The sequence below is a fragment of the Aotus nancymaae genome, unplaced genomic scaffold (assembly GCF_030222135.1).
Source record: "Aotus nancymaae isolate 86718 unplaced genomic scaffold, 86718_ANA_hifiasm-v0.15.2.pri h1tg000067l, whole genome shotgun sequence".
NCBI lineage: Eukaryota > Metazoa > Chordata > Mammalia > Primates > Aotidae > Aotus > Aotus nancymaae.
This window is the reverse complement of record NW_026988482.1, coordinates 32,584,409-32,607,777: the sequence shown is the minus strand read 5'-3', so window position 1 is coordinate 32,607,777 and position 23,369 is coordinate 32,584,409. Positions and strand designations below refer to the sequence as shown.

Below are 23,369 nucleotides of genomic sequence, written 5' to 3'. Positions count from 1 at the left end.
AGACAGATGGTTTAGGCAGCCCTGGGCACTTACCTGGAGCACAGCTGTCAACGAGGGCTCCCAGAGCTTTGCCGTCTTGCCAGTTCTGGTTAAAGTTGGTGATGGGCAAGTAGGGGATCTTGTTCTGAATCCACCCCAGCAGCCTCTGCTTTGGCGTCTGCTTCTTGGCATCATCATCCCCTTCATCCTCCCACACAGGCATGGAGATGGAGTAGTGGAGGATCAACGTCCACACCAGACCCAAGATCAGCTTCAGGTTCCCATCCACAATGGCTTTGCTATCTGGGGAGAGAGTCACAGGCTTGGTCATTCCTTTGGGTTACACAAGTGTAAATTATACTCCTTATAAAAATGTAAATGGAAGTCCAGGTACAGTGGCTCACAACTGTAATCCCAGCACTTTGGGAGGCTGAGGCAGGCAGATCATGAGGTCAGGAATTCGAGACCAGCTTGGCCAACATAGTGAAACCCCGTCTCTACTAAATACAAAATTTAGCTGGGCATGGTGGCACATGCCTGTAGTCCTAGCTACTTGGGAGGCTGAGGCAGGAGAATCGCTTGAACCGGGGGAGGTGGAGGTTGTGGTAAGCTGAGATCACAACACTGCACTTCAGCCTGGGCAACAGAGCAAGATTCTATCTCAAAAAAAAAAAAAAAATGTAAATGGAGCCTTCACCTCTTAGGGAACCATACTGAGTGAAGGATATAATGCTGAAATTTGCTTCAAAACACTTGAGGACAAGAACAGATGAAATATGATTCCAAAATGCCGTTAACAGGTATCACTGGATCATGGATTCATGAGCGCATACGACACCAATGTCTCTACTTTTGTGTATGCTTAAAATTTTCCATAATAATGGCCGAGTGCAATGGCTCACTCCTGTAATCCCAGCACTTTTGGGCGGCCAAGGCAGGAGAATTGCTTCGAGCTCAGGAGTTCAAGACTAGGCTGGCCAACATGGAGAAACTCCCTCTCTACAAAAAAAAAAAAAAAAAAAAAAAAAATTAACCGGGCATAGTGGCTCACTCCTGTAGTCCCAGCTACTCAGGAGGCTGAGGTTGGAGGATCGCTTGAGCCTGGGAAGTGAAAGTTGCAGAGAGCCAAGATCATGCCACTGCACTCCAGCCTGGGCAACAGAGTAAGATCCTGCCTCAAAAACTGAAAGAAATCATTTCACAAATATAGACAACAAAAACCAGTGACTGCATCACAGAGGCAACAACCTGCTAACCTGGTAGTATACAGTCCACCAGATTGTGCGTGTGTGCGTGTGTGTGAGCGTGTGAGCATGTGTATGTGTGTACATGCATGTGTTTGCTGCCTGAATTTGTATTATTCAATTGGTATACATTTTTGTCCCAGACATCTTTTCCCTATAAAAAGTTTGTTTCTGTTTACATTCCTATCTATAGATGTAAGAAGCCAGTTAGTTATCCCTGCGAATCTCACCAATGCTGGGTGTTATCAATCACTTTCATGTTTGCTGTTCTGACACATCAGTTATCCAGAAGAGGAAGCCATGACACTAATGCAATTGGGCAAATCTCTGTTGTGAGGAGAAGTGACCAGAAAATCATGGCCCCTTTCTAGTCCTTCCCTTGCTTAACAGAACATGCCGTGTCCCTGGCCGGCACCTTCCAGGAGTCTCATTGCTGTTTGTTTCCACCTCCCCTGCTTTTGCCTTCTCTTCAGCTATCCATCTCCCCCACTCCAGCAACTTTCTCTCTCTCTCCATTTCCCTACACTTCTTCTCCACCAAAGATACTCTGTAGCCAGCTCCCATTCTACCAGGACTCCAAGCTACAAACATCAGCACTGTCTTGGACTTCTCTTAAACTCTTGGTATAGTCTCCACAATGTGTCAATTCTATCTGTACCTAAATCTTTTGGCAAACCCTTTTTCTACACCCTCCCAATAAACATGCGTCCCCTCCTCTCCTCTCTCAAGAGTCTTTGACAGCCTTGAAGCTGAATCACTGTTCACATGACCCCAGAACCATCTTTCTCATCAGGTACCTCTGTGCTTCCAAATTCACCAGGGTCCCCGCTGCACACAGTCAACTCCTTAAATATACAGCACCTCCCTACACAACCCCCATCCAATCGGCTTTCCACTCTTGCCACCCCCATTCATCATACTCCAGGCTCAAAAGCTCCTTGTTCCTGGACTATATCTTGTGCTGAGCCCCTGGACCTCTGCATGTGTTATCTATCCCTTCGATGGGAAGACCTTCACCCATCCTCCTGTGGGACAATCCCTGGCTCATCCTTCTGACACCAGATTCTACAACTGGTGGCATTCATTCCCAACAGCACTTATGTGTAAGTTCTTGGCCTCCTACCTCACTCCAGAACTGAGACCACTTGTTGGGGAGTGACTGAGCTATCTGCATCTTGGTGTCTCCCCAGCCACCCACCAAGAGCCACCTGAACACTGGTTGAACACGTGCCAAATTACACTTAATGAAACCTAACCACAACCACACGAGAAGCATACTCGCATGCTGATAAGGAGTGCGTGGCATGCCACTCAAAACTGAAAGGGTGAGAGCTTTCTTTTTTTTTTAATTAACCTGATTATTGTTACAGCTTCCTGCAACCAAAGACCCTGTTTAAGAGGTCATGTCCAAACCATCAGAGAGAAATCATCAGAAGCAATTTTGCAGTTGCAGATTCAGTCATAATAAAACTCGATCATCTAACCTGGACAAAAGAAAGAGTATCATGGACTGGCTGGTAAGAAAAACTAATTCAAGCAATCCTCATTCAAAGTTAAGGTTCCCAAGGACTTTCTCTGTAATGAATTGTATAAATAATAACTCTGAAGCAGGACTATCTACATAATTCATGGGACCCAGAGAAAAATGAAGATACAGGTTCCTCGTCCAAAACTTCAGAACTTCACACCAACATCCACTTTCTACTCCCCAAATGTATCACTAACATGGAAGTCAGGCCCCTAAATATAGGAAACAGATACAAATTCACTGTGTTTTCTTGTAATTTCGCTCGAGAATTGCTTTCACTACGCACTTCAAGTTCCCATCCTTTGCCGTGCGTTGCTGTCTTTAACTGTTTGAATCTAGCTTCACACACAGCCTCTTGCTTTTTTAAGTTTCTCTTCTTTGCTCTCTTTTGCAAGTAAAAGTTCTGTTAATCCTGGGGGGTATAACCTGATTTTGGAACCATTTCTCAGCTCATTTCTCAGTATTACCAGAAGATACATCAATCCTAACTCCTAGGGGAGCAAGACCGCCCGCCTCTAGACCAGTGGTTCTCAAAATTTAGCAGGTGTCAGGATCACCTGAAGGACCTGTTAAACCACAGAATGCTGGGCTCGCTCTTAGAAGTTTCTAATTTAATAGGCCTGGGGTGAAACCGGAGAATTTGAATTTCCAATAAATTCATAGGTAATGCTGATGCTCTTGGTCTGGATCATTCCACATTCTGTTTGTCATCTCCTTTACTGAAAGCCTTTATATCATGTGTTCTTCCTCAGTGTGGGGAACATCTGTGCCTTTATTCTAACCAACCGAACAGTGGCAGAGGTGATGGGTTATTATTCCCATGACCATATTATGATGCATGAAACTCCACTTTAGCAGACAGGAGACAGATTCTCCTGCTGGCTGTGAGGAAACAGGCAGCTGTGTCATGAACTGTCTATGCAGAGGCCCTGTGGCAGAGATATGAGTGTAGCCTCTAAAACCTGAGGTTAGCCTTCAACCAACAGCTAGTAAAAAGCCTTCAGTGAGACAATCAAACAGAAATGGATTATTTTAAAAACTTTAATCAGGCCGGGCGCAGTGGCTCATGCCTGTAATCCCAGCACTTTGGGAGGCCGAGGCAGGTGGATCACAAGGTCAGGAGATCGAGATCATCCTGGCCAACATGGTGAAACCCTATCTCTACTAAAAAAAAAAAATATATATATATATATATATATATATATATATATATATATATATGTGTGTGTGTGTGTTTAAAATTAGCCAGGCGTGGTGTACGCCTGTAGTCCCAGCTACTTGGGAGACTGAAACAGGAGAATCACTTGAATCCGGGAGACAGAGGTTGCAGTGAGCCGAGATAATGCCATTGCACTCCAGCCTGGCAACAGAGTGAGACTCCATCTCAAAAAAAAAAAAAAAGAAAAGAAAAACCACCCTTAATGAACCTGAATGAATCTGAATGAAGTGGATTTTTCCTTAGTTAGGCATCCAGATGAAAACACACCCCAGATGGAACCTTCCTTGTAGTCTCGTGAGATCCGGAACAGAGGACCTGGTCTTAAGCCATGGCTGAACTCCTGGCCCACAGAAACTGTGAGATAATAAATGACTGTTGTTTGAAATTGCAACACCCCACTGCCAAAAAAAAATAATTAACAACTTCAAGATAACAACAGTAGAGCAATAAACCAAGCACAGGGCCCTTCTGAGCACACAGGTCATGTGGCCATGAAGCCAGCCTGCCTTTTGAGGTCTTGTGGTCAATCATGGAGCAATGGTCTGCGTAAAACTCTGGGCCCTGCACAGAACTTGGTTATCCAAGGAATTCACCCCACCGGACCAGACATTTCCTGAGCTGGAAGTCCTTGACCATGACTGATTTTCTTGGATTAGCTATCCTGTTATTTGGTTGCCTTTTTGAAGTGCTATTGATTACAGAGTTACTACCTACTGATTATCAGAAATTCCAGATCAAACCAGTTCTCATGCTAATTTCCTTTATTTAAGTTAAAGGGAGAAGAGCAATCTTCAAAAGGGTGAACAATCAATCAATCCATCAATCAATCAAGGGTATACTGTCAGGATAATGGATCTCTTGCACCAGGAGGGATTTGATGGAGCTAGGAAGTCCCATCCAGCCACAAGCATTAGTCTGCAAAACTCAAACTTTCCCAAGTTACATGTTAGATGCTTTTCAAAAGCAGACTTGCAGATTTGATTCATAAATCTAACATGAAACCAGCTTGTTCTATTTTAACCCAGCTTACATATGCTAGTCTAAAGGAATGAGACACAAGTCTTTTTCGAAAAGATTTTGGGGGAAATATGACCCAGTTGAAGTCTGAGCCAAATTTATAAAAAACACAATGCCCAGAACTTCTGTTTCCAATTGAATTCAAGGTGGGTGTCCACACGGGAAAGCCCTCATTATGGTCTCATTGAGATAAACGATACCTTCCTTCTGCTATTCTAAGGAGCTGGAGAGAGAGCAGTTCTCATTCCAAAACTGATTTTGACAGGTGAAGGTTCAAACGCTTCACCAAACTCTTGGAACAATCAAAAGATGGCAACTTGCCCAAAGACCTCCAGGTTCCCATGCACACGAAAAAGGAGACTCCCCATGCCTTGAAAATGAAATGTTACACAACATTACGGGGTCAACATCTGACCATCACACAGATGAGAGACTTCTCGGGCCTCAACAGGCTCTACAATGTTTACCAAGGGTAAAACATGGAGCAGAATTTTTTTTTTTTTTTGGAGCTGGAGTCTTGCTCTGTCACCAGGCTGGAGCACAGTGGTGCAATCTCGGCTAACTGCAACCTCCTCCTTCTCCTGAGTTCAAGCGATTTTTCTGCCTCAGCCTCCTGAGTAGCTGGGACTACAGGCGCATGCCACCAAGCCAGGCTAATTTTTGTATTTTTAGTAGAGATGGGGTTTCACCATGTTGGCCAGGATTGTCTCGATCTCTTGACCTCATGATCCGCCCACCTCAGCCTCCCAAAGTGCTGGGATTACAGGTGTGAGCCACCACGCCCAGCCCAAGCAGAACTTTAAAAGGAGGAGGTCAGATCAGCCAGAAGCCTTTCAGCAGGATTCCATGTGAAGAGTTGCTCAAGGGCCTCTTTAGGGAATAAAATAAACCACCACCCACCAGGCCTGCCCAACCACCTAGAATCTGCTTAGATTTCAGTGGGTTGGAATTGGGCCATGGGTTTCTCCTCCCCAAATCCAGTCAGTCACAATTCCCACATAACTGGTCCTGGCTCTGGACAACCCTGACCCTCAAACCACACACATTTTCTCGAACTACTTAAAATTACTCAGTGCTGCTTATAAGTGAGCAGGGTGGGTGTTTTTGTTTTGTTTTTAATAGCTAGAAGGTTAATTTGAGCTACTGCAAATTCTAGGATAGAATGTTTTTATGTCACTTCTGTAAATCGGTTCTCTGGTCCTAGTGAAGGAGCATTCTGGAATGGATGCATTTACGGGGGTGGAAACCAGCTATTTTTAGGCAATCTTCGGAAGCATCTTGAAAACATCTTCTTTGTGGATGGGAGATGATGGGCTTTTACCTCTCTACTCATACCAGGAGGGCCTAGATCCACGCAACCACGTGTATGCCTATTACATTCCTGCACTAAACCATCCAGGGAGTTCCCAGAGGTCAGCTCCAGCAGCTTCTCTCTTGGCTGTTACTGATTAACCAGGGTGGCAGAGGTGGTGGCCCATGAGGAGAGGCATGGACCGATACTTTTCCACATTTTTGCCCTCGGGGGAAGGAATAGATCATCCTTTGGCCACAATGCAGTAGCTGCTGGGTCAGAAACAGCCAACAAAGTGACTGCAAGAATCAAAAAAAGGCCAGGTGCGGTGGCTCATGGCTACAATCCCAGCATTCTGGGAGGCCAAGGCAGGAGGATCACTCGAGGTCAGGAGTTTGAGATCAGTCTGGCCAACATGATAAAACCCCATCTCTACTAAAAATACAAAAATTAGCTGGGCATGGTGGTGTGCGCCTGTAATCCCAGCTATTTGGGTGGCTGAGGCAGGAGAATCGATTGAACCTGGGAGGCAGAGATTGCAGTGAGCCAAGATCACGCCACTGCACTCCAGCCTGGGCAACAGAGCAAGACTCTGTCTCAAAAAAAAAAAAAAAAAGAATCAAGGAGAGATAGGGGTGTGGTTGACCAGACAGGCCTGGTGGTTCATGCCTGTAATGCCAGCACTATGGGAAGCTGAGACGGGAGGATCGCTCGAGCCCAGGAGTTCGAGACCAGAGCCTAGGCAACACAGGGAGACCCTGTCTCTACAAATAATAAAATTAATCAGGTATGGTGGTACATGCCTATAGTACCAACTACTCGAGCGGTTGAGGCAGGAGGATAGCTTGAGCCAGGAGATTGAGGCTTCAGTGAGCCATGATCACACCATGCACTCCAGCCCGGGCAACAGAGTAAGACTCTGTCGCAAAAAAAAAAAAAAAAAAAAAAGAGGAGAGAGATGGGGTGTGTGCTTGAGACAAGCTACCAAGACCACACACACTTACACTAAGACTTGGCCGTCTGGGGAACAGGATGCCACGCACTGGGCACTCTGCCCCCTCATCTCTACTACCTGGAGAGGGCATGTGGTGGAGTGCTTGCAAACAGGCTCAGGAGCCAGCAGCTTGACCAGATATGCTGATTTGAACAATCTATCTCTGAACCTTACTTTTCCTCATCTACCAAATAGAAATGGCCATAGTCAGCTACTTCCCAGGGCTGTTGTAAGGAGTAGGTGGGTTAGAGAATGCCAAGAGTCAGCTGGGCATGGTGGCTCATGCCTGTAATCCTAGCACTTTGGGAGGCCGAGGCAGGCAGATCACCTGAGGTCAGGAGTTCGAGACCAGCCTGGCCAACAGGCTGCTAATTTAAAAATTAGCAGGGTGTAGTGTCAGGTACCTGTAATCCCAGCTACTCAGGAGGCTGAGGTATGAACATCACTTGAACCCAGGAGGCGAGGTTGCAGTGAGCCAAGATCGTGCCACTGCACTCTAGCCTGGGTGACAGAGCAAGACTCCATCTCAACAAAAAGGAAAAAAGTCAAGCACAATGCCTGTCTCACAGTTGACTGCTTAATAATGTTCCCTCCCTCCCCTCCATCCTCATTTTCCTAATTCTTAAGTACCTGCTATGTGCCAAACACTCTTCCCTAGGGCCAGACATCCACAAGCCTTACTCCAAGTGTTCTGTGTAAGCAGCAAGAAATGAAAAGAAGTACTTTGTGAATTAACAGGTAGTTGAACTGTTTAAGTTGTCACTTCTCTGAGCCAAGCAATTCATTAAGAGGGCCATGACCACCACCTCCAAGGCTCCTGCTCTCCCGCTCCAAGGGGAGGCTGACCCCTAACACTGTAGCGAACCTGGGGCATGTGAGGTCTCTACGAGGATGACACATCTGAGCTGGGTTGTTTAGAAGATCACCATGGCCCAAGACCCTCAGAGCAGCACCAACCACCTAAAGAATTGAGCTACTGATATTTATCAGACCTCCCTGAAAAGGAAGAGCAGCATATATGGGTCAGGAGTCTGGCCCCTCCTTTTTTTTTTTTTTTTTTTTTTAAGACAGTATCTCACTCTGTCACCCAGGCTAGAGTGCAATGGTGCAATCTCTGCTCACTGCAACATCTGCCTCCTGGGCTCAAGCAATCCTTCCACCTCAGCCTCCTGGGTAGCTGGGACTACAGGCATATGCCACCCACCTGGCTAATTTAATTTTTAATTTTTTATAGAGACAGGGTTTCCACCATGTTGCCCAGGCTGATCACAAACTGGCCCCTCCTTAACATCCCAGTTTACCTTGCCCCATGCTCACCTGGCCTGGAACTCCTTCCCCATCCCCTCTCCCGGCCTGGCTAATGCCTCTTCTATATCCAACTCTGCAAAACTAGAATAGATTTTGTCCATCTTGGCTGCTTGGGTGAGCCTACAGCAGCAATGGCCTGTCAAGGGCTGCTGCAAGGCCACCCCATATTGAAGAGCTCAGATCAACTGCATTCAGACCCCAGGCCAACAGGACCCGGTGCCCCCTGATAGCCCTGGTGCCCTTGCCTTTTTTCTGAGCCCAAACAAACCACGGCTGAATTGTAGGCTTTAGCTGTCCAAACAAAAGGGCATTCTGAACCAAAGAGGGCACAGCTAACAACTCTCCTCAGTTCCTCAGTCAAAATCTAGCCAGATGCAACCCATCTCCCCGGAGACCAGGTTAAGGAGGACCATGTTGGTCAGCTGCTCAGGACCAGGGTCCCATTTTCAAGTTCCAAAGCCCTTCCAACCACACAGCCAATGAACTGTGCACTTTGGCTCAGGCACCCTAGAGGCCCCTGGGTAGGATGAAGGGGACCAAGCTGGCTTATCTCCTCCTGCTCAGGGCTTTTCTCCAGGGCCTTGAACCAATAAAAGACTGCACGCCAACGAGGCAGACTCAGGGCCCTGACAGCTGATGCCTATCTCTGGCCATGAAGATCCTTTGTCCCCTTCTTCCTTCCAGGCATGCAGCTTCCATCTAGATGGTCATTCAGCCTCGCCCGGAAGTCAGTGGTATAATGCCTGTCTTGCTAATGGGCAGCAAATGATATTAAATAAGCCACGGCTTCAGGACCTGAACAGTGGGCATGCCTGCTCTGGGCACTCTTTCCAACTGCCAACCAGGGGCCTGGACATCACAGTCACCTGGCTTTGGTCTGTGCTAGGAGAGACCCAGCAAGGTGAGGGAAGGAACCTGGGTCCCGGTATCAGATGCCCTGCGAACCTGAAGACTGAAAAACCCTTACTCTTACATACTTTCCACACTGTTTTTGCTGTGGCTGTTATTGTTTTTAAGGAAAACTCTTTGTTAGCGTAATTGAACTATAACAAAGGGATGTTCTGGGCTTTGGAAGACCTGAAGTCACATGGGCTTATCTCAATTGGTAAGAGAAAATATAAACCACAATAAAATAAAAGTAGACAAGAGGACCGAAGTTAGCTGGGTTTCCGATTCTCTTTCTTGCTCATGAACTACTCAAAGATCACAAAGAAGCCGTTTGAATTCATTTTTATCCATCACTGTGTCGAGGGTTCAGTTAATATAAAGTTGATTTGGCAGGTCTTTTTATGTTAGTAGCTTTTCAAGAGATGATACAGTAGATCAGGAGCGCCAAGTGGTGCTAGGACACTGTGTTGAGAAGGACTCTGAGGCCACATCTGGATTCAGCCAAAAAAGACTGCTCAAATGCATTAGAAACGTCTTCCGTGAACAAGGCATGGAGAATGGAGGCGGTGAAGATTAGCCATGCCTGCCCTGGGCATGGCATGGGGGAGTGGTGGCCAGGATTTCTCTGCAACAGAATTGAGTAAACATTTCCTAATCCCCGATTTGAGATTTCTACTATAGGCCCATAACACATTCCTTATGCATAACCTCAGACTTCAAATTCCCTACTTCGCCAACTATTCCTTCTGTTCTCTCTCACTTGCTGGACAATTTTTGCCTGAAATAGTTGGAACGAATTACTTCATAAATACCTTATTTTTATTTTGGGATAGAGAGTTTGGTGAACTTTCAGATCATAGAATCTAGGATGGTGTACTGCTTCATAAATTATCCCAAACACTCTATTTTCTGGTTAACAGGCATCATTGTATTTAAAAGTTCCATTTTCATCACCCAGTGGCTTTCTTTTCAATGCCACTTTTGAAAAGGTGAAATTTTGAGAATTACTTGATATCCAACAACAAGCCACACTGGACTAAATAAATGATAAATGACATGGCTCTGCTAAAGGGCCTAGGATATAGTAACTGTGTTAGCAGACCCATCTCACTTACCATTTCTATCCTTGAGAAACCCTTTAAAAGTTAAAATGAGGCCGGGCGCGGTGGCTCACGCCTGTAATCCCAGCACTTTGGGAGGCCGAGGCGGGTGGATCACGAGGTCAAGAGATCGAGACCATCCTGGTCAACATGGTGAAACCCCGTCTCTACTAATACAAAAAATTAGCTGGGCACAGTGGCGCGTGCCTGTAATCCCAGCTACTCAGGAGGCTGAGGCAGGAGAATTGCCTGAACCCAGGAAGCGGAGATTGCGGTGAGCCGAGATCGCGCCATTGCGCTCCAGTCTGGGTAACAAGAGCGAAACTCCGTCTCAAAAAAAAAAAAAAAAAAAAAAAAAAAGTTAAAATGAGGATTCTAACCTCTTGTTAGAAAGATTAAAGAAGGAAAAGAAAGGGCCGTGTGCGGTGGCTTACGCCTGTAATCCCAGCACTTTGGAAGGCCAAGGCGGGTAGATCAACTGATGTCAGGAGTTCAAGACCAGCCTGGCCAACGTGGTTAAACACTGTCTCTACCAAAAATATAAAAATTAGTCAGGCATGGTGGTGGGCACCTGTAATCCCAGCTACTCAGGAGGCTGAGGCAGGATAATCGCTTGAACCTGGGAGGCAGAGGTTGCAATGAGCCAAGATTGTGCCATTGCACTCCAGCCTGGGCAACAAAAGCAAAACTCTGTCTCAAAAAAAAAAGAAAGATTAAACAAGGAAAAAAGGATAGGCACTCCAAAATAGTCAAAGCAATACATTCTAAACTAAGTTTGAGACCTCAAAGCAACAGGTCCCCATGCAGACTCATTCTGTTGCTGCCACACAGTTCTCCTGGACAGCTGACAGTTCAACGCCCTCAAAGATGCCTGGGCATGAGCAGAAGTGGAGGAGCCCAGAGCCCAGAACCCAACCCCTGAAAGGCTCAGGGTAAATCCCGTATGAGCTCTGGAGGCCTTAGCCTGATGGCGGTCTGTGCCTCGCTCATAGCTTCCAGCTACAACTGCTCGGCAAACATTTCCAGCTGAAATAATAAATGCTGGCTGTGAATGGAGGTCCTCGTGACCTTTTCACTCCAGCTCAGTTTGTCATGTGGTGAGGCCACCTCACCTGAAACCTCACAGCCCATGCTCCTGTGAGCTCAGCCAGGCCCGCTGTGGGGCTGTGCCCCCTGCAGGGAATCCCTCGAGGAAAGGAGTGATGGGTGAAGGCAGGAGGAACCATGCCTAGGAAAGACTCCTAAAGGCCTCTTCTTAGATTCACAGCAATCAAAATACAGCAGCAGCTTGTTCTCTTCCAGCCCCTCTCCTGGGCCAGGTCCTCTGCCGCTGCATCACCTTATGCAGTCCTCACAATGATCCTGCGAGGGTGGCTTTTAGGGCTAATCCCATTTTACAGATGACATAACAGAGACCCACAGAGGTGAAGCCAATTGCCAAAAGTGACATAGAGGGGGAATCCAAATGGAAACCCACTTCTCTCTTTTCCCAAAGCCCAAATTCCTACTCTTGCAACTACTGTGAATCTACATCATCTGACAACAGCTTGATGAGGTGAGTTCAGTTATGACTCCCATTTCCAAGATGAGACTGAGTGCAGAGAAGTAATCCACACACATGCTGTGCTCAGGAGGTAAGCCAGGCTTCTCTGCCCCCTCAGGGCAGGGCCTCTGAATTTCCACCTGTCCCAATCATTCCCACGATGCCTAGGCTGCCAAGGCTCTCGGGGGAAAAACATAGTGGACAGGCAACGTATGAACCATATGAACACAGGGCACAAGAGGCACAGACAGTGCAGTCCCCTTGTGTCAGCCGTGATTGACTCAGCCTCTACTACATCCTGAGAACTGGGTTTTTTTTTTTTTTAATTGAGACAGGGTCCAGGGTCTTGCTCTGTCACCCAAGCTGGAGTGCAGTGGCATGATCACAGCTCACTGCAGTATCAACCTCCAAGGCTCAAGCAATCCTCCCACCTCAGCCTCCTAAGTAGCTAGGACTACTGCCACACGCAACCACTCCTGGCTAATTTTTTTTTTTTTCTTTGTGGCAGGGGAAGGCAGGGTTTTGCCATGTTGCCCAGGCTGGTCTCGAACTCTTGAGCTAAAGCAATCTGCCCACCTTGGCCTCTCAAAGTGCTAGGATCATAGGTGTGACCCACTGCACCTGGCTGGAACTGAGGATTCTAATGATAGTGGCCTGTCCCTCCATTCAAGAGGTCCCCTATGGATGCCTCACTGCTTGGCACAGGGCTATTCTCAGCTAACTCCTTGAGAGAATCAGGGAACTTGAGAGAAGATGCAGCTCTGCTCTTATTTACCCAAACCTATCAGCCTGCGTGTTTTCCAGAAAGCAGTAATTAGAGTTACTCATGTAGTACTTGAAAATCCAATTTGCTCTATTTTTCTTTTGTCATATTCAATAAATATTTTCTAACTGCTGGCTGGGCATAGTGGCTCACGTCTATAATCCCAGCACTTTGGGAGGCCAAGGCGGGTGGATCACCTGAAGTCAGGAGTTTGAGACCAGCCAGGCCAACATGGTGAAACCTCATCTCTACTAAAAATACAATTATCTGGGTGTGGTGGTGGGTACCTGTAATCCCAGCTACTTGGGAGGCTGAGGCAGGAGAATTGCTTGAACCTGGGAGGTGGAGGTTGCAGTGAGCTGAGATCGCACCACTGCACTCCAGCCTGGGTGACAAGAGCAAAACTCCGTCTCAAAAAATGTATGTATATTTTCTAACTGCCTACTGAGCTCCCAGCTCTGTGCTGAATACCAATTATACTTTTAGGTAAGAAAGTTAAATTGGCTTTAAATCATTCTACAAAGAGATAACAACATTATTATAGTGAAAACCAGTGTCTCCACAGGGCAAGACATTGGAGGCCTTTTTTTTTTTTTGGAGACAAAGTCTCACTCTGTCCCCTGGGCTGGAGTGCAGTGGCGCAATCTCGGCTCACTGCAACCTCTACTCACCGAGTTCAAGCAATTCTCCTGCCTCAGCCTCCTGCGGAGCTGGGACTACAGGCGTGCACCACCATGCCCAGCTAACTTTTGTATTTTCAGTAGAGATGGGGTTTCACCATGCTAGTCAGACTGGTCTTGAACTCCTGACATCGTGATCCACCTGCCTCAGCCTCCCAAAGTGCTGGGATTATAGGTGTGAGCCACCATGCCTGGCCGAGACCTTTTAAAGGAAGGAAAAAATATATACTTTTGGCTTTTTGTCCCTCTACTGGGACATACTAGGTTATGTTTCCTGAGAGTTTTTTCCCCTTTTACAATAAAAAGTTAATAATAATGAACAGGATAGGTATTGATTCTTCAATTGCAAACTTGTAAAACTTGAGCTTTGTTACAAACTCAGATCAAGGTGGCTTCCCTGGTTTGAAAGGGGAGAAATCCGCTTGCGCTTTTCCCCCGTAACTTACCTCATGTTACAACGCATATAAGCCTGTTACAGAGATGGCAGTCTGCCCAAAGATTGATAAGTCATAAAAGGAACAAAACTCCCAATTTAAAGTCTTGAGTAGGAACCAAGCTGAGGGAAATTCCAAATAATTTATAACCACTGGCTCTGACCATCACCAGCAAAAAGGGGAGGAAGCCACAAGAAAGGAGGCCCTCAGAGGACAGACAGGGGGACACTTTGCCTGCTTTACCGATTCTGACACTTTCTGGATGGTTCCTCCTGCGCCCCGTCTTTAGCTCAGCAGATAGCTCAACTTTATATCCCCAAATCTGGACCTTTCAACCCACAATTAAGTGAGGAGGAATCCAAACACACGTCCCACCCAATCCCAACAGAGCTCTCTGCAAAGAACTCTCTCAGCCCAGGGACTGACCTCCTTCTTATGGTGGAATTCCATGCCACCAACATCCAGAGTAAGAAGCATGGGGCAGGGATGAACACACTCAAAAAAAGGGCAAGTAGCTGGCTGAAATGACTGGTGGCCAAGTCACCCAGAAGTCAGAGGCATTGAGTCAGTCAGTGATGGTGCAGCTGGAAGTTTAGACGTCCTGCTTGGGCATCAGAAAAGCCTGGTTCACCTCCCAAGCACAGTGACTTATCAGCTATGTGACCACAAGGGGATCGATTCCCTGTGGTCTGTGCTTGGTTTCCTCATCTGCAAAATGAGAGTCGTAGCTGCCTCGCTGAGGCTGTGGTGACACGATGGAGTAAAGCAAGCAGGCAGCACTGCCTGATGATTGTCCCCTCACATTCATGGGGGCTACTACAACCACTGTTATTACTACTATAGTATTATAACACACACAAGTCTGGGAGCTAATGGTGCCTCCCCTTTAGCATTGTGAAAAGGACTGAAGCCATTCAATTCTGGTTCAAGACTTTTCAGAGCAGGATGCCCTAGAATTGCGCCTTCTAGCACAGATGAGCATTCCATCTGCTAACGACCACAAGGGCTGGGTCCCTTATGGGACACAGGATTAAGGCTGATAGAATCAAGATGTTCCTGCTCAGTGAGCTGCTGAATGAACCGGCAGTGTGCTCCAGTCTGCAGGCCACCCCAACTCCTCCTGCAGATTCCCCGGCAGTCTGAAGGGGCCAGGCCGGGCCACCGCTGACAGAAAATTCAACACAAGGTCCGTAAATTCAATTTGAAGTTCCCTAACATGATTTTTTTTTCTAATGGGAGATAGGGGAGGTTTTGATATTAAAGTGATCTTTAGCCATTAAAACAGTTCATTACAAGATAATTGTGGGGGGCGGGGTGGAGGGAGAACTGAAAACGAATGCCTCCCTGACAGTAAGTGGTTAAATAAACTTTACATTCAGGCAAGAGGAAAACAGGTGGCCGTGAAGAGTAAGAAAGGTTTGTTTGTTCCAATATGGACAGGCTTCTATGATGTATTAAGGGGAGGGGATAATTTGCAGAGAAGTATGAATTGTACAATCCTGTTTTTCAAAAGGCATGATTGCACTACTACAACCTGGAAGCATAAACACCAAACTGTCCTCACTGGCTCCTTCTAGGAAGAAAACTAAGAAGCTGATGGTTGAAGATGGGTTTGCATTTTATTGTTGTTACTTGATTCTGCATTGCTTAAATTTTTTTTTTTTTTTTTTTTTTTTTTTTTGAGATGGAATCTCACTCTGTCGCCCAGGCTGGAGTGTAGTGGTATGATATCGGCTCACTGTAATCTCTGCCTCCCAGGTTCAAGTGACTCTCCTGCCTCAGCCTCCCGAGTAGCTGAGATTACAGGTGCGAGCCACCACATTCAGCTAATTTTTGTATTTTTAGTAGAGACGGGGTTTCACCGTGTTGGCCAGGCTGGTCTTGAACGCCTGACCTCAGGTGATCTGCCCCCCTCGGCTTCCCAAAGTACTGGGATTACAGGTGTGAGTAACCACACCCAGCCAAAAAAAAATGAATTTTTAAAATTTAAACTACATATGTTACTTTATTTTTTTGGGAGGGGGGGGCCAGGGTCTTACTCTGTCATCTAGGCTGAGGTGCAGTGGTACAATCATGGCTCACTGCAACCTTGACCTCAGGATCAGGCTCCCAACTCAGCCTCCCGAGTAGCTGAGACATTCAGGCCCTGAGTAGCTAGAACACTCACCACCATGCCTGGCTAATTTTTGTATTTTTTGTAAAGACAGGATTTCACCAGGCTTCCCAGGCTGGTCTTGAACTCCCAGGCTCAAGCGATCCTCCCATCTCAGCCTCTCAAAGTGCTGGGATTACAGGAATGAGCCACCACACCCTACCCATATGTTACTTTTATAATTAATCTTGACATACACCACCAAAAAAAGAAACATGGTAATACACATATTAAGATCTCTTCACCCTAACAAAATTGCTTGTCAGGATCTATAGGTATAATGTGGGAAAATCAACAGGTATTATCAAATGATGAAAGCAATAGGTATGGCAGGTTCAAATTTGAGTATATGGTACTACAGAAATCATATATAATTGAGTTCATTTATGTACAGAATGCCTCTTGACAAGACAAAACACTGTTCCCGGACCATGCAGTTGCTTCTGGGAGGAATAGCAAGGAATGGAGATGAAGCTGGGTAGTAGGGCGATGGCCTTTCACCTGTTTGTTTAAACCACAGGTGCAATGTTACCTATCAGCAAAGGAATACCCGGAGACTCTGTGGGTTTCCCTGATTGTCTTTCTGATGCTCCTTGGCTCAGCTTTCTCAGTGGCCATCCAAATGCCTTCCATTCCTCACCAGACACACCCATCCTGGACAAGCAATCTCCCAGCCTCAGGAGATGGACTTTGCCATTTCCAAACAGCTTGCCAGAGGAGTAGATGGTGAAGATTACATTGCAAGAAGATGGAGTCATCTGGTTGCCTTTGGGCATGTTTTTCTTTTCTTTTCTTTCTTTCTTTCTTTTCTTTCTTTCTCTCTCTCTTTTCTTTCTTTCTCTCTTCTCTCTCTCTTTTCTCTCTCTCTGTCTCTCTCTCTTTCTTTCTTTCTTTCTTTCTGATAAGGTCTTACTCTGTTGTCCAGACTGACCTCAAGCAATCCTCCTGCCTCAGCTTCCCAAGTACCTGGATGTGAGCCACCACGCCCAGCTAATTTTTGGGTTGGCTGGGCACAGTGGCTCACGTTTGTAATCCTACCACTTTGGGAGGCCAAGGTGGGCAGATCACCTGAGGTCAGGAGTTTGAGACCAGCCTGACCAACATGGCGAAACCCAGTCTCTACTAAAAACACAAAAATTAGCTGGCCGTGGTGGCACATGCCTGTAATCCCAGCTACTCAGGAGGTTGAGGTAGGAGAATCATGCCTTGGACATGTTTTTCAAGCCACCAAAAAAACAAAAGCAAAAAAAACCACCTTCCTAACTCCCTTGTGCCCCCATTCACTTGTACCCTAAAGAGGGCTTGTTGGCCGGGCGCAGTGGCTCACACCTGTAATCCCAGCACTTTGGGAGACTGAGGTAAGCAGATCACGAGGTCAAGAGATAGAGACCAGCCTGGCCAACATGGTGAACCCCGTCTCTACTAAAAATACAAAAATTAGCCGGGCATGGTGGCACACACCTGTTCCAGCTACTCGGGAGGCTGAGGCAGGAGAATCGCTTGAACCCAGAACGCAGAGGTTGTAGTGAGTAGAGATTGCACCACTGCACTCCAGCCTGACAACAAAGTGAGAATCTGTCTCCCAAAAAAAAAAAAAAGAGAGAGAGAACTTGTCCATTATGCAGAGGTCCGACCTCCTAGTGAGAGATGAAGCCCAAGGGCCTGACCCCGTGCAGTTACCACCCTGAATCCTCCCAGCATGAGGAACCACTGTTGGCTCCATTTTCCAGATTAAGAAAAATGATGAAGGCCGGGCACCATGGCTCACGCCTGTAATCCCAGCACTTTGGGAGAATGAGGTGGACAGATCACCTGAGGTTGGGAGTTCAATACCAGCCTGACCAACATGGAGGAATCACTAAAAATACAAAAATTAGCTGGGCATGGTGGTACATGCCTGTAATCCCAGCTGCTTGGGAGGCTGAGGCAGGAGAATTGCTTGAACCCAGGAGGCAGAGGTTGGGATGAGCTGAGATCAAGCCCTTGTACTCCAGCCTGGGCAACAAGAGTGAAACTCCATCTCAAAAAAAAAAAAAAAAAAGGAAAAGAAAAATGATGAATAGGTCAATTAAACCCAAAGTCACAGAGTTGATAAGCAGCAGGGCAGGAATTTGAGCCCAGGCCACAACTCTGGAATCCACTGTTGGCCATTTCGCCCTGGAGACCCGAACGGGAGTTCACAGGAAGATGCCCAAACAAGGACATGATGGTGCTACAAAGGCTTTAAAAACTCAGAACCAAAGGGGAAAAATGCTGAGGGTTACATCATCTTCCTAAAAGAGATTTATCACTGTGCCCCTGAACTCTAGCCCATGATAAATGGTCATGGCAGTAAGATAAACAGACCAAGTACACAGCAGGCCAGCTTTGCTGCTAAAGGGGGAACACATTCTAACATTCCTGAGGCGCGGTGTCCAAGGGCAGGGCAGGCAAGCGACACACGATGACTAGCCAAGACATCACCCCATCCACCAGCTGCTGCTGTGGCTGCAGACACAGTACACAGTCAGGGTTCTCTTCATCTAAACAGTCTGCGCCTGAGTCAGAAGCTGCTTCCCAGATCAGCAAGATCACCAGCTGCAGTGTCTGCATCTCAGAGCAGCTCTGCCTGAACCTCGCTCTGAAAAGCATTTGCCCAGCATCCCCCTAGACCACACTCACAGACAAGGCTCTCTCCTCTTATCACTTGGCCCATTTACTAGAGTTTTTCCTTCACTCATGTTTTACTTTTTCCTTAGCTTAAGTAATTATGTCCTGGAAATCACAGGTTTGATACATTAGTTGCATTTTATAAATACATGAAAAATACATGTTAGAATTTTTTTTTTAATGGAGTCTCCTCAGATGTAATCGTTTTGCCAGCATTAAAAAAAAAAAAGAAAGAAAGAAAAGAAAAAATGAAAAATGATTTAAAAATAAATAAAAAGAAATGGAGTCTCATTCTGTCCCCCAGGCTGGAGTGCAGTGGCGCAATCTCAGGTCACTGCAACCTCCACCTCCCAGGTTCAAGTGATTCTCCTGCCTTAGCCTCCTGAGTAGCTCGGATTACAGGCATGTGCCACCATGCCCAGCTAATTTTTGTATTTTTAGTAGAGACAGGGTTTCACTATGTTGGTCTCGAACTCCTGACCTCGTGATTTGCCCGCCTCAGCGTCCCAAAGTGCTGTGATTACAGGTGTGAGCCACTGTGCCTGGCCACATGTTAGAATTTTTAAATATGTAACTTGAGTATCATCTTCAGTACCACCTCTTAGAAAAGACTACCAGATGTCAGCTTTTTTTTTTTTTTCCAGAAAAAGGGGTTTCAGTGGCCAAACAACTGGGGGCACACTAGACTAACCAATTTTTAAACTGCTGCAGGACTTCTCAGAGCCTTTAACATGCCAATGTACACTGACAATCTCAAAGAGAGGGCTACAGTGTCACAGGGAATTTCCCAACACTATTAGATTAGGGGATGTTTAAAAATTCTATCTCAAAAGAAACTAATGTTCTCCAGAAGATAGTTTGGGTAAGTCCATCTTAAACTGCTCTTCAGATTCTCTACAAACAAGTCAACATTCCCAGAGCCTGGGAGGTTACATTCTATAAAACTGGCAGGAGTGAGGATGAGACATAGGCAATAAACACATACAAAAAAGGAAGACAGGAAATCAGGAACTGGAGCTTTCTCTAATTTACAACTGTTTCTGTGGCAGTGATCAAGAAAGAAGAATCTTGCTTGGATTCAAGAGGTTTTGCAGATAAACGACAATAAAAAGCAGTTTCTCAAAACACTGTCCCTAATTAAGGATGTTAAAGGGAAGCACACTCTTTTGCACAATTCTCAGTCACAGTGTTTACGAAATTCTGGTGACAACAAATTCACTTAAAAACCACATTAAGGAATATCTTATTGTTCCAGTGCAAACAGTAATTCTTAAACAACAGGCAATGATTTTGAGGAATTTGGGCCAAAACCAGCCTCTTCTCCTTTCTAGGTTTGCTTCAGAGCTTCTAATGGCAATATGTTGTCTGCGATGAAGATTTAGACAAGTAGGAAGACGCAGGGATGGAGTCCCATAATTTGGCCCACTGCTTACATCAGTAGAAAGAGAGGGAGTCGTCCTGATGTGGGCAACTGGAACATCAAATTATGTGAATGGGGCTGGGCGTGGTGGCTCACGCCTGTAATCCCAGCACTTTGGGAGGCCGAGGCGGGTGGATCACAAGGTCAAGAGATCGAGACCATCCTGGTCAACATGGTGAAACCCCGTCTCTACTAAAAATACAAAAAATTAGCTGGGCATGGTGGCGCGTGCCTGTAATCCCAGCTACTCAGGAGGCTGAGGCAGGAGAATTGCCTGAACCCAGGAGGTGGAGGTTGCAGTGAGCCGAAATCGCGCCATTGCACTCCAGCCTGGGTAACAAGAGCGAAACTCCGTCTCAAAAAAAAAAAAATTATGTGAATGGGGGAAACCTCCAGAACCTCCACCCAATTGCCACTTCACTCTAAACTTCCTACATAGGAGAAGGAAGAGAACTTAGTAAGTTAGTAAAAATTATTTCTGTAGTAACTAAAACACATCCAAGTAGCATCCCTAATGCTACTTAAAGATAAAATTCTCACAGGCACAATAATAGCAATGAGCCATGAAACTTGAGTACTAATAAAATCCACTCAACTTACATGTGGTATTATACACAAATCTGAGATCCCATCAACTATAATGTAAGTGTCATAGGGACAGGCCCCAGGCCTGTCTTTAGCATCACTATGATCCTAGTACTCAGCAAGGTGCCTGTCACAAGGTAGAAAGAAGAAAAGAAATGGGAGGAAGGGGAGAAAAGAAACTACTACCATCTACTACCTAACCAATGACCATCCACCAACCAATCAACCAGCCAATGACCAACAACCAATCACCAACCAACCAACCAATTACACACCAACTAAACAACCACCAATCAACCAACCAACCTAACCCAACAACCACTAATCAACCGATAACTACCGAGGGACCACCCACTTAGTTAACCAACTACCAAATCACCCATAAAAACCCAACTGGACTCATCCTAGACTACTCTCTCCCCCCAAATCCACTCTCCCTGAATCCTGCTAGCTGCCTCTTAGGGTGTTCCCTAACCCAGCAGCCATCAGCTAATGTCAGGCTCCTCTACTGGTCACTCCATCTAAGCCTACAGATCAAAACTCTTCCCAAATCTCCCCAGCGAAACCCAGAGGGCAACCTCATACCCCTCAGGCACAGCTCCTTCTCAGGAACCAACAAAACATTTTTAAAGCTGGATAGAGGCAGACAGGACAGATTGGGCACAAAACATAAGAAAGTTGAAAGAAACTGAAATTAATATAACTATAATTCAATGCTTGCAAACTATCATCTTCACTAATTACTAACTTTGGTATTTATGGAAGTTCTAGGCCAGGTGTGTGTTGGCTCATGCACACCTATAATCCCAGTACGTTGGGAGGCCAAAGTGGGTGGATCACTTGAGCTCAGGAGTTCAGGACCAGCCTGGACAACACAGTGAGACCGCATTTTCTACAGAAAATAAAAAAATTAACTGGGCATGGTGGCACCTGCCAGTAGTCCCAGCTACTCAGGAGGCTGAGGTGGGAGGATAGATTGAGCCCAGGAGTTCAAGGCTGCAGTGAGCCCTGTTCATGCCACTGCACTCCAGCCTGGGTAACAGAGAGACCCTGCCTCAAAGAAAGAAGAAAATGAGTTATAGGTTAGTTTTCTCACATCCCAAGAATTTCCAAGTACACATTGGTTGCTGAGAAATTATGGTTAATGTTAAATAACTGAGTTAGTCACCAGGCGCAGTGGCTCACACCTGTATTATAATCCCACCACTTTGGGAGACCCAGGCAGGTGGATCACCAGGTCAGGAGATCGAGACCATCCTGGCCAACATGGTGAAACCTTGTCTCTACTAAAAATACAAAAATTAGCCAGGTGTGGTGGTGCACACCTGTAGTCCCAGCTACTCAAGAGGCTGAGGCAGGAGAATCGCTTGAACTGGGAGGCAGAGATTGCAGTAAGCCGAGATCACAACACTGCACTCCAGCCTGGGCTGGGCAACAGAGCGAGACTCCGTCTCAAAAAAAAAAAAAAAGAAAGAAAGAAAAAATCAAACAAACAAAAAAATAACTGAGTTAGTCATAGCCAAATAATTTTTAAAAACACAATATAAGAAAAAACAAAACTTTTTTTTTAACTTTCAAATTATTTTACATCAATACACGCCTTTTTTAAAGTGTGAAAGGTGGGTGTGTTTCATTGTATTTTATATGATTGGCTCAGGGCCTAAGGTCTTAAAACATCCTAGCATCCAGCCAGGAGCAGTGGTACACGCCTATAATCCCAGCACTTTGGAAAGCCAAGGCAGGCAGATCACGAGGTCAGGTGTTCAAGACCAGCCTGACCAACATGGCAAAATCCTGGCTTTACTAAAAATACAAAAATTAGCTGGGCATGGTGGTGGACGCCTGCAGTCCCAGCTACTCAGGAGGCTGAGGCAGGAGAACTGCTTGAACCCAGGAGGCAGGGACTGCAGTGAGCCAAGATCGCACCACTGCACTCTAGCCTGGGTGTCAGAGCAAGACTCTGTCTAAAACACAAAAAACAAGAAAAACAACATCCCAGCATCCAGGACAAAGTCCAAACTCCTTGGCGGAATCACAAAGCCTGTTCTCTGCCTGTCTCCTCAGTTTGTCCCTGTTCCCTGCATGGCCCACCACCAATGCTCCAGCTGCTGGTATAACCCAACTGCAAGTCCGTCCACATCTTGGCACAGGCTGCCCCCTCTCCATGGAATGCCCCCTTCCCACCTTACACTCTCGGCTCTTTCATAGCCATCCATCAAGATTCAGCCTCCATTGGTATAACAAGACGTCTTAGAGGAAAAAAGAAAGGAAAAAAAATACCTAGCTTCCTCTGACACATTCTCCTTCCCTTTGGCACTGTGCTTTATGATATCTGTAAAAACTATCTCATAAAGCTGACATAAGTGGAACTTCCCATAAAATCTACTGTGAATATCCGAGATATTTAGCAAGACAAGCCACTGTCCTAAATTGCCTCACATCTTCTTAGGATGGTCTAAGACATGGACTCTCGAAGGGCAAGGGGTGGAGGAAGGCAAGGGTCCATGAACTTGAATGGGAATAATGTCCTATCTGTGTTTTTAGTAACAGCTAACCAAAACGTATTAGTAGTGGC

The 23,369-nt window shown here is 46.1% G+C and overlaps 1 protein-coding gene across 4 annotated transcripts in view; it reads right to left on the bottom strand.

Annotated features, from left to right (window-relative positions):
• FLNB (filamin B) overlaps positions 1-23,369 on the bottom strand; it is a 166,383-nt gene that overhangs the window by 96,738 nt on the left and 46,276 nt on the right. For all 4 annotated transcript variants that reach the window (XM_064367262.1, XM_064367263.1, XM_064367264.1 and 1 more), the window contains exon 2: positions 34-282. In XM_064367262.1, the coding sequence (XP_064223332.1) occupies positions 34-282 (249 nt within the window). The remainder of the gene's footprint in view (positions 1-33; positions 283-23,369) is intronic.